At 38.9% G+C, this 12,398-nt stretch overlaps 1 protein-coding gene across 2 annotated transcripts in view; it reads left to right on the top strand.

Annotated features, from left to right (window-relative positions):
• Positions 1 to 12,398, top strand: part of kcng2 (potassium voltage-gated channel modifier subfamily G member 2) — a 116,348-nt gene that overhangs the window by 82,569 nt on the left and 21,381 nt on the right. For both annotated transcript variants that reach the window (XM_062980613.1, XM_003219765.4), the window contains one exon: positions 3,044 to 3,876. In XM_062980613.1, coding sequence (XP_062836683.1) covers positions 3,121 to 3,876 — 756 coding nt within the window. In that variant the 5' untranslated portion in view covers positions 3,044 to 3,120. The remainder of the gene's footprint in view (positions 1 to 3,043; positions 3,877 to 12,398) is intronic.

A 12,398-nucleotide genomic window follows, 5' to 3' on the forward strand; every position in this document is an offset into this window, starting at 1 on the left:
TTTATTCAAGTTGTTCGCCTGAAGTGGGGGACATTAAGATGGTCGGAAAGAACGGAATGAGCGTTTCATTTCTTTTGAGAGTCTACTTCATAAACATCATTCTGTTGAAGTAACAAAACACACATTCATTTTGCATAGTTTAAGGAATCACATGTGTTATTTGGATAGATTTTCACTAAGTTACATAAAAATATTTTTCTGTAGTCATACAGGTATCTTCTGAGAACCTACCTCACAGACATACCTATGAATCCGTAACATTGTCTCATCTCTTGAGCCCACTTTCTAACCAATCTTAACATTCAGCAAGTTATAGACATTGGTGCTGGTGGCACCCTTTCCCACCATCAATCTTGTACTTTGTACCAGAGTTATTTGTTTGCAAGCTTCTGTAACAATCAAATGTAATCGCTAACTCTTGCTGCTCTAGATCAGTGGTTCCCACCTTTGGTCCTCCAGGTATTTTGAACTTCAACTCCCACAATTTCTAACATCTGGTAAGATGTCTAGCATTTTTGGGAGTTGAAGTCCAAAACAATTGGAGGACCAAAGGTTGGGAAGCACTGCTCTGCATTAATTTACTATTACCATATTGATATCCCATATTTCTCAACCCCGGAGGGGAATCAAGGCAGCCTTACAACATGCAGCAAGTTGATGCCATATACACTTATATCAAATACAGTAGAGCAGGGGTCCCCAAACTTTTTAAACAGGGGGCCAGTTCACGATCCTTCGGACCATTGGAGAGCCGGACTATAGTTGGCTACCGAGCAATAATAATAATAACAATAATAATAAATAAGAGGGTTGGAAGAGACCCTTTGGGCCATTGAGTCCAATCCCCCTTTGCCTTTGTGCACCGAAAGCACAAGCAAAGCACCCCTGACAGATGACCACCCAGAATCAATGTTAATAATAATAATAATAATAAAGAGGGTTGGAAGAGACCTCTTGGGCCATTTAGTCCAACCCCCTTCTGCCTCTGTGCACCATAAGCACAAGCAAAGCATCCCTGACAGATAGCCACCCAGCCTCAATGTTAATAATAATAATAATAATAATAATAATAATAATAATAATAATAAGGGTTGTAAGAGAAGAAGGGACCCCTTGGGTCATTTAGCCCAACACCATTCTGCCCTTGTGCCGTGGGGGCCGGATAAATTGCTTCGATGGGCCGCATCCGGCCCCCGGGCCTTAGTTTGGGGACCCCTGCAGTAGAGTCTCACTTATCCAACACTCACTTATCCAACGTTCTGGATTATCCAACACATTTTTGTAGTCAATGTTTTCAATATATCGTGATATTTTGGTGCTAAATTCGTAAATACAGTAATTACAACATAGCATTACTGCGTATTGAACTACTTTTTCTGTCAAATTTGTTGTACAACGTGATGTTTTGGTGCTTAATTTGTAAAATAATAACATAATTTGATGTTCAATAGAATTTTTCTTAATCTCTCCTTATTATCCAACATATTCGCTTATCCAACGTTCTGCCGGCCCGTTTACGTTGGATAAGTGAGACTCTACTGTAAACAATTTCAATTAAAACCAGTAATGAAAACATCAATTATTAAAATATCAATTAAAATCACGCCATCCAAAACATAATTCAGAAGCATTCCATCTGTCAATCACATTGATTCGCAGTCACATATTGCACTGCTCCAATTACTTGTCAAAAGATTGGTCCCAAAGCCACGTCTTGATTTTTTTCCTGAAGGTCAATTTTTTTTCCTGAAGGCTGATCGGATCTTATTGGGAAGGGAGTTCCATAGTCAAGGGGCCACCACTGAGAAGGCCCTGTCTCTCGTCCCCACCAATCGCACCTGTGAAGGAAGTGGGACCGAGGGTAGGGCCTCCCCAGATGATCTTAATCTCCAAGATGGTTCATAGAAGGAGATACGTTCAGACAGGTAACCTGGGCCAGAACCGTTTAGGGCTTTATAGGCTAAAGCCAACACTTTGAATTGTGCTCGGTAGCAGACTGGCAGCCATTATAAGAAGTAATGCCCATACTTCACATTCTAAATGCACACCTTATGGGTCTTCCCCTTATTTCTCTTATTTTGCCATGCATATTTCCTCAGGTAAAACTTCATCATTGATATGTTCAAGGCCCGTTACCTGGCTTTAGATTTGTGGAAGTTTTCCCCTTCATTATAAGCAAAAATCATGAAGTTCATAGAATAGCCATACGTAAAGAGATGGTTTGGGAGTTTGCTTATACTGAGCCTATGTAGACGCCTGTCTTTTTCTTATTTTGCAATATTTTTGCATATGATACACAGTGGAGAAACAGTGTGTATGCAGCAATGATAATAATGACAAAAAACACCCCAGTAATAATAAACATAATTGAGCAAAACTCTCAAATGTAAAATTTTCAATTTTTCCAGAAATGTGATATCCCATCATTACCATTATGAACATGTTTATATATCTTCCCATGTAGATTATTAGTTTTTCTTCCCTATCATGTGTTATTACCTGTATTTTATAACATTGTGTTGCATACACTCAATCGTCCCAGTCTTCTTTCATAAGAGCAATAAGAAACTAAAGGAAGTTAAAAACAGCTCAGCAGAGCTTCTCAAGTATAAATATATACAGTAGAGTCTCACTTATCCAAGCTAAACGGGCCGGTAGAAGCTTGGATAAGGGAATATCTTGGATAATAAGGAGGGATTAAAGAAACGCCTATTAAACATCAAATTAGGTCATTATTTTACAAGTTAAGCACCAAAACATCATGTTATACAACAAATTTGACAGAAAAAGTAGTTCAATACGCAGTAATGTTATGTTGTAATTACTGTATTTACAAATTTAGCACCAAAATATCACGATATATTGAAAACATTGACTACAAAAATGGCTTGGATAATCCAGAACCTTGGATAAGCGAAGCTTGGATAAGTGAGACTCTACTGTATATTTAAGTAGGTCAGAAGTTGCAGGAGATGCTTGTTTTGCCTTAATTACAGAATGCTAAGTCTGACACTCTTGCTTTATGATTATTATTGTTTTTTAGGCTGGCCTTTTGTGCCCCAACCATCCAAGACACTACCATTTCTTTGACTAGGCTGGGCAGCCCCATGAACGTAACAAATGTATCAGGAAATGGCACTACTCCCTGGGAATGCAGATCCCGAATTCACCTCATACACTTACAACAACTTGGAGACATATTGCGAAGTGCAGACAAAGAAAGGCTTCTTCTACAAAAAAGCCAAACTTCTGCACCCTGGGGAAGACTTGTATTGCTTTGCCTGCCGGGAGGACCGAACCCGGTACGTAATCATCAACGTAGGTGGCATCAAGTACAGGATTCCCTGGACTACTTTAGAAAATTGCCCCTTGACCAGGCTGGGAAGGTTGAAATCGTGCAACAACTATGATGAAATAATGGATATCTGTGATGATTATGATGTGAACTGCAATGAGTTCTTTTTTGACCGCAACCCTTGTGCCTTCAGGACCATAATGACGTTTTTGACAGCGGGGAAACTAAGGCTCCTCAGGGAAATGTGTGCCCTCTCGTTCCAAGACGAGCTGGTTTATTGGGGGATAGAAGAAGAGCACCTGGAGTGGTGCTGTAAAAAGCGACTGCGGCAGAAAGAGGAGGAGATGGCGGAAGCTGCTTTGTTTGAAGAGGAAATGGCTGCTGAAGAAGTGCCAGAGTGTGCCTTCGAAGACACCAGCCGCTTGCGTTTGTGCATGAGGAGGCTCAGGGATATGGTGGAGAATCCTCACTCGGGGATTCCCGGAAAGATCTTCGCTTGCATATCTGTTTCTTTTGTTGCCATCACTGCAGTTAGCCTCTGTATTAGCACCATGCCAGATCTCAGAGAAGAAGAAGATCGGGTAAGTGCATAATGATGTGAAAGAAAGTTTACATGGGTATAACTCAAATGCAAACAACCAGTATGTATAGGGAGCCTCTGGTGGTGCAGCAGGTTAAACCGCTGAGCGGCTGAACTTGCTGACTAAAAGGTTGGTGGTTTGAATCCAGGGAGTGGAGTTAATATCCGCTGTTAGCCCCAACTTCTGCCAACCTAGCAGTTTGAACACATGCAAATGTGAGTAGATCAATAGGTGGGAAGGTAATGGTGTGCCATGCAGTCATGCCAGTCACATGACCTTGGAGGTGTCTATGGACAAACCGGCTCTTCAGCTTAGAAAAGGAGATGAGCACCAACCCCTAGAGTCAGACACCACTAGACTTAATGTCAGGGGAAAACCTGACATTCTTTCATTTTAATGCAACCTAACAATGAGAATAACATACAGAGTTCATGCACTCAGTACCATTTCAATCATACATTCTGGTTGTCCTTTATGAGTGCATTGAATGGAAGTTAGCACTCTTTTGAAAAGAGGCTCACTTTTTGGAAATTTAGCTTTGGCAGATGTTTCACAAAGTCCTCCATTCTAGCCATTGTCCCAAATCCTCTCTTTGTATCAGGAACTTTGGTTCCCTTCTTCTGACAGTATGGGTGTTTTTTAAATAAAAAAACACTTACTACCATATAAGACCTTTCCTAAATCAGATGAAAGGAAGCTTTGAGCCCTCACTTTAATAATGTTTTTATTCTTGAAAACAAAATAATTCGGTGCACGACCATCCACTGCTGTTGCAATATCTCTTTTAGAGTAGGAGAAAAATGTTGTTTCTAACTTTTTGCACATCCTTGCTACTTTATAATCCAATAAAGATGTTTCAGATTATTGTGTTTGTTTGCCCATGACATCAAAGCTATTTTTTGTGTCTTTTGGGTTGTCCTGGAGGAATTTTATTTTCCCAATTCCACCCTCAACTACCTTTTACTTTTGAAAAAAAATCTCCTTTTGAAATGAAATGCAGCTCTGTTGGATATCCTGAATATTTTCTCTAACCATGTATAATTATGTTAGCATGTAGGATTTCAGGATCTGGGGTGTAGCAAAGGCTTTGTGGAAACAATAAGCACTTTCCTTTAGAAAAATTGAATACCCTGCGGCTAAGTCAGTAAATGGAGTTCAGAATATATATTTTTTGCTATGAAGCCAAGTTCCCTGGTTTTATGTGTAAAAGGTTTTATGACCTGGTTTAAAGCATGTTCACACAGAAGTAAATCCTTCAGTGCATACAGTGTAATTTACAGCCATTGTACAAGGGATATCCGGAAAATAAGGTTACAATATTTTTTTAAATACAAAGAATGAATTTATGTTAATAAAACTTACATGGATTATAGCACAGATATTACAGTATTTTTCCACATAATGACCATTCAATTCAATACATGTTGTCATCTGTGGGACAAGTTTTTTATGCCTGTGTCATAAAGTCTCCCGCCGGAGCAGGGAGTAGGCGGTGGAGGTAGGCTTGCCCCCCTCCCTCCCTTCCTTCCATTCTCCCTTTTCCTTATTGGAGAGAGAGGCAGGCCCCAAGTCCGTGGATAAGAAGGAGGGAAGGTGAGAAAGACGGGGTGGAGGACACAGAAAGGCAGCATGCTACAGACCTGGTTAACTTGCAGCCGGGCCCCCAAAGGAGGAGGAGGAGGTCAGCCATAGTCACCTCTTCTCCTTCCTTCCTATCGTTCTTTCCACTTCATCACATAACTTAAATTCCACTGAGTTCTACACTTAAAATCTGGTATTCCACTGGGTTCACTACATTGGTTTTGGTTAAAGTGCAGTTTTTGAGTCTTTTAAACATGGAGGGCTGCATTTTTTTCCAACATATCAGGAAGAGGTGAGGAAATGGATTTTTCTCAAAACTCCGGATATTTTGCCAAATTTCTAATGAAGTAGCACTCGTTGCTCTCAGGTTTAAGGTAAAGGTAAAGGTTTCCCCTGACGTTAAGTCCAGTCGTGACCGACTCTGGGGGTTGGTGCTCATCTCCATTTCTAAGCCAAAAAGCCGGCTGTCCATAGACATCTCCAAGGTCCATGACTGCATGGAGTGCCGTTACCTTCCCGCCGGAGCGGTACCTATTGATCTACTCACATTTGCATGTTTTCGAACTGCTAGGTTGGCAGGAGCTGGGGCTAACAGCAGGCGCTCATTCCGCTCCCAGGATTTGAACCTGGGACCTTTTGGTCCGCAATTTCAGCAGCTCATCACTTTAACACACTGTGCCATCAGGGGCTCTCAGGTTAGGATCACCCAGTTTGTGGGAGGAGAAATTGGGGGAGGAGTCAAAATAAACATTTTGGGGCAATTTCCTTTTGCTCCCCAAGCAGGAAGGTTTGGTTGTAAGCTACCTCATTATCCTTCTAGTCTGCAAAAAAAAAAAAGCCTTTTAGGATACCTTAGAAGTTAGTTCTTCCCCTTTCCTCTAAGATTTCGTAGTCGTTCAAACAGCATGATCACCAAAGTGTAAGCTGAATGTAATAGCATTTGGCTAGCCTTTGTCACTTCTGAAGACCACATTATTTTCATTACCTGATCTTCCACAGCATGGTTTTCATTATGATCCTCTTTGTCCACACTGTTGGAATTCTCACTGTTCCCTTTTTAATGAATACTTACACTATTTGGTATAGTCAGTGTTGGCTCTTGTAGCATTATCTGTAGTCAGTGAGGCATGTGAGATCATGAGATCAAAGTATGGCAGGTGTAGATGAATTGAGGTAATGGAAGGTATGTTCAGGAGTGAATTTTCTAAAATACTTCATATCTATGAGTTTTGAAACTCACCACTCACGTGTAACAAGACAACTCTGTAATTTTCCAGACCACCAATCTTAGCAAAACACACTGCCAACAACACTTTATTCGAACGCCACTATACCATTTTATACAAATTTGTCCTATTGGTGGAATTTTATTGCTGTGCCTTCTTCTTGTTATGGTTTTCATGGAAATAACTTATTTATTTATTCAAAGATGTGTGGGCACAGTACTCTCTGAAAGGTTATTTTGAGGAACTAGACAAGAGAAAGGTGGATGTTTGTAAGAGAAAGACATATGTAAACTTCAAGATTTTCCTGAGCTTTTACAGAAGTCTTACAAAATGGTACATTTGGGTAAACAACACATTCATCTCATTATTAAGTATTAAATACCTTGTACCTTTAAATATAATATATTGCATCTTTAAAATATTTGATAGTTCCGTCATTTCAATGAGAACCTTGCTTTTAAGCTCAAACACCTGTGAAAACTAATGGATCTTAAAATGCTTGACTGTGAATCAATAGCGCCAGGTGTATTATTTCAAGGGCATGTGTTTTGGCAAGCAACAGAGTCCTTTGTTAACAGTAGATTATATTAGATTTATTTGCAAAGCTGAAGTTCTCATTCATTTTTGATAACTATGAGTGAAAGCATTCCTTATCACACCAAGGAAAAGCACTTCTGATAGCCATACATCATCCAACAGCATCCTTGTTTCTAGGAAACAGATAAATAGAAATATACTACTACAGAATGATTACCAGCCCTGAAATGAAATCGTTCAAAAAGAAAGATGTATATTTTTAAAATTACATTAAAATGACAACTCATCACTCAGGGTTTTGTGATTCAGGGTAGAAGTAGAGCACCATTGCCTCCTCACTCCCCATTCATCACAACCAGTATATATTTTCCTCCCAGGGTCCAGTGCAGGGAAGCAGGAACCACTATGGCTTTAATTCATTGATTGGTGGGAACAACTGGAGTAGGCTTCACACCAGTCAGGGGGGGAGGTAGTGTTTAACTGCCAGTTCTCCCAGTCACATCCCAGTTGTCTTCAAAGTACCAAGTGAGCAGGAGCTGGGGATTAAGCAGCAGGAAAACTTAGCAGTGGCAGCAATAATCAGGAGGCAGCAAGAGTGGTGCAATGGATTAAACCCTTGTGCAGACAGGACTGCTGACCTGAAGGTTGGGTTGCTGACCTGAAGGTTGCCGGTTCGAATCCAACCTGGAGAGAGCGCAGATGAGCTCCCTCTGTCAGCTCCAGCTCCCCATGGGGGGACATGAGAGAAGCCTCCCACAAGGATGGTAAAACATTACAACATCCGGGTATTCCCTGGGCAATGTCCTTGCAAACGGCCAATTCTCTCACACCAGAAGCAACTTGCAGCAAAGAATTCAAAAGGTTGTGCCCTAAACTACATTTCCCAGCATGCATTAGCATCAGAAAACATCAATCAGGAGAGGAGATCGGTCTGTAGCCACTGCCGGCCAGTCCCAATATATTTGTTAATATTCTACACTATGATTTCTTTTCCTGGGTTATAAATGGCAGTTTCTAATTGGCTCTGTCATAAAAACATGATGAAAATTTATTACACTGCAAAAACTTTGCCTTTGCACATGGCACATCGCCTTATAGCACATTTTGCTTTGTTGAGTCTCCACCAATTTAGCGAAGCTTCTGCCACAAAAACAAAGTTCCTGGAGTAGAACAACTACTCTCAAAGTAAAGACTACACAATTAAACAGGAAATAACACTTTCAAAGTTTGGAAGAGATTTTCTTTATTATTAAAAAATATTGTTTCTAAAAACTTTGAAAATTTGCCCAAAATCTGTGGATAAGTGAAACATTCTGAAATTTGGTGGGTTAACAGTGGTAGCAAGTTTTACCCCAATAGCTTTAAAAGCCCCTGAAGTTTCCCCAATTATAGTAATTTAATTATACACAACAAGCTGTGCCCGGCCACACGTTGCTGAGGCGTTGTCTGGTGGTGTCTGTATTTTATAGGCAGTGTGGAAGAGGCCTAAGTGAGGCCTAAGTTTGCCTGTCCCCTGGGCTGAGTGGGTTGCTAGGAAACCAAGTGGGCAGAGCTTGGCCTTCTAACTGGCAGCAATTGGATAAAAACAATTATTCCTCTCCCTCTAATTAGGACTTTATTTTTCTTTTTGTTATATCAACCTAGAGGCGTGGATGAGGGGTTGTGCTGTCAATTTTCAAGGTTGTGGGGTGTTTAGTTTTGTTGTTTTGTAGGTTGCCAGGATTCCATCACTCTTTTATATATATAGATTACTGTAACAAAATAGTAACGAAATTTCATTAGTCTCATTATAGTAATGAAATTTTCACTAAGTATACTTTTGAAACACTTTAGAAATGAAGCACCAGCACCCCCCAGTTTTATAATGACTTTTGAACCATTTTTAATGGATTGTGTGTCCCTACTACCTGCCTACCCAATATGTGGGCTAGTTTAAAAAAAGAGACCCCAAATGTAGAACAAAAAATGGACTGAATTTGAGGACTGAATCATAAGATGATTTCCTTCCAAATGCAATTAAAAATAAATGAATCTTGATTTTGTTTGTATGGATCCAGACGAATATAAGCAGAGATATCTTTTTACACCAGGACTGTTTTGAGTTCACCATCTTCTTTTTCCCTGAAAAAAAATATATTTGTGGGTTAATGACTCTCTAAAATTGCATGACAGACCGCAGTGAAATTACGAGCCACCTGTTGTACAAGCAGAAGTAACTCAGGGTCATGGAATAAGCTTTTTCCATCCTAGTTCATTTAATTAAAGATGTTGTTGTCATCATCATAATCAACACTGCTATCGTCTTCTTTTCTTTTTAAGACTATTAATTGGGTGCTAGATTTGTGTCATTTTGCTAACGTGAACATTTAGTATCTTGATAATTGGGACCAAAATAGCCAAGAGTGTTTGAGCACGTTTACAAGATTCACACATTTAGTATATCTTAAGCTTCCACAGTATATGCATAATACACATGTAGCAATAAGCAAACTTCACTACAGTCTCATCTTCCTTCTGCATTTATATACAGTGCACATGAGAACTTGATAAAATTTAAAGCAACTCATAAAGTGGCTGATGAAAACTCATGTTTCACTAAAATTAATTGGTTAATATAATGCTACTATACTATTGCTCGTTTTTGTTACAACATATTATCTAAGCTGCACTACTTGCTGATCAGAAGGTTGGTGGTTCAAATCCAGGGAGCGGGGTGAACTCCGGTTGTTAGTCCCAGCTTCTGCCAACGTAGCAGTTTGAAAACATGCAAATGTGTGTAGATCAATAGTTACCACTTCGACAGGAAGGTAACGGTGTTCCATGCAGTTATGCCGGCCACATGACCTTGGAGGCGTCTACTGACAATGCCAGCTCTTCAGCTAAGAAGTGGAAATGAGCACCAACCCTCAGAGTCGGACTCAACTAGATTTAATGTCAGGCAAAATCTTTACCATTACATTACCATCATAAAAACTACTTTGAAAACTAATAGTTGTGGGAATTACTGGGGAGGAAATCCTATCATATGTAGGGATCACTTTACCATAAATGTTATTATATCATCTTCATCTAGTTAAAAAAATCTTTGCTACTTGAAATCTTTGCATAAGCTTTGTGACAATTTGGGCAATTTGTATGTTGGTTGGGCTGCTGCCCCATGTAAGCCGCCCTGAGTCCCCGCGGGGAGATGGTGGCGGGGTATAAATAAAGTTTATTATTATTATTATAATTTGGTCTTCTTTATAGGCTCTGCTGTTATTTTCATTTTACAAACTCAATAGCTTGTTGCACCAGTGAACAACTATAAATAAAAGTTTCAGAATATGATTTTGTATTTCTTTTCACACTCCAGCACTAATCTTACAGCATGGCCCTGCTATTGTACAAGTCACAGTAGAGCTTGCATAGAGGTTCTGGGCAGATTGTGCCCTTCATATATCTTTCCTTCTCCATTCCCACTTTGAGATAGAAAAGGGAAGTCAGAAAAAGTGAGATTAAAGGTTTTTTAGATTTATAGATATCCTTTTAATGTTGTTTTATATGAATGTTCCAATCGTATAAAACAGCATTAAAAGGATATCTATAAACATCTGCACACTACCATGCATTACACTACACGTACACAGAGGGATAACATAACATAAAGAGATAACAAAGTTTAAGGGAAAGTAAATTAATGAATTCTTTTAAAACTGAGATTCAGCGTTTATTTCTTTTTCAGGATTTATTAAACATTTCATATGTATAGTTAAGAAATCGGGGATTTCGATCAAAGAACTTGAGAAGTTAATGTGCTGCTGCAGTAGTCTTGATGGAGTTGGTATAATCAAAAACAGCTACTAAGAAGTCATTTCAGGAGATAACATGTCTTTTGAGGCATGTGATAATACGTCAGTATCAAAATGTAATCTCCTTGAAACAACATTTTAATGTGACTAGGAATGGCAAGCAAAAAGGACAAATAGCTAATTCTCCAGAGAAATGTTGAATTGCTTATTAATATGCCAAAGCAAAAAACTATTGCAGAGAATAAATGGGGTCTCATTTTAGCACACATAGCAAAATCCTACTGTATTCTGCTCTTGCAGTATATGTAGGCAAGGTTATTGCAATCCTGATTCTGTTGCGAGAGGCATATGGCTGGTTTACATCTGAAGCTCTGGAACTGTAGGAAGTATTGGATGGACTTGAAAAGTGACAGGCAAGGCTCATTTGGCTTTACAGCCTAACAAGAACCAAGTAATATTAAAATGATATTAGGAGACCAAACTCTGTTGAATACTATACAGTAGCAACCAGATTTGGGAGGGGGAGGGGAATAATAAAAATAATAAAATTTATTTCCAACAATATAGCAACCGTTCCATGCCAAAAGAAAACCATACAAACAGTTTACATCAAGACATGGCACATTAGACAATAAAAACAACCTAACTGTAACTTAATAAACAAAATGACGACAAATAAAGACTAAAAATAAAAAAGAAATAAAAATAAAATAAAAATATAAAATACAAAAACCCTGATAAAACAAGTATCATCCAAGACTCCCTTCTCAGAAAACTAGAGTATTAGTAGCAAATGCTACTAATTACTACAAAATCCCATCAGTTCATATTACCATTAGAGGGGGGGAAATTTTTCTACATGAGGTTGTACATTATGTTAATATTGAGTAAAATGGCTAAACATGTCTCAGTGATTTTAAACAGACTGTAGCTTCTTGTCTGTTTCACTTAGGTAAATAACTAGAGCTTTTTCTGAACAGTCTTCTGTAATGCCAATATTTAAACACCTAACAAGAAATGGGCTTAGTTTCTGCTGTAGAGAATAGGACCTGAACCGGTAGACTCAAATTGCATATAAAGGATTTCTGGCTGAATATAGGCAAAACTACCTGTTGGTAAGAGCTGCTCTACAGTGGTATATACTGTCTCAGAAAGGTTAGAGGTCTGTAAACAAAGATTGGACAGATTCTTGACAGATATGTTGACTTTCGATTCCTGTATTGGCAAGATGTTGGATTAAATAACACTTGTGTTCCCTTCCTATATAATAATAATAATAATAATAATAATAATAATAATAATAATAATAATAACAACAACAACAACATATGTATATTCTGCCCATCTCCCTGAGGGGACTCAGAGTGGATTACAGCGTATAAACAGACAC

This window comes from Anolis carolinensis, chromosome 4, assembly GCF_035594765.1.
Source record: "Anolis carolinensis isolate JA03-04 chromosome 4, rAnoCar3.1.pri, whole genome shotgun sequence".
In the NCBI taxonomy this organism is placed as follows: Eukaryota; Metazoa; Chordata; class Lepidosauria; order Squamata; family Dactyloidae; genus Anolis; species Anolis carolinensis.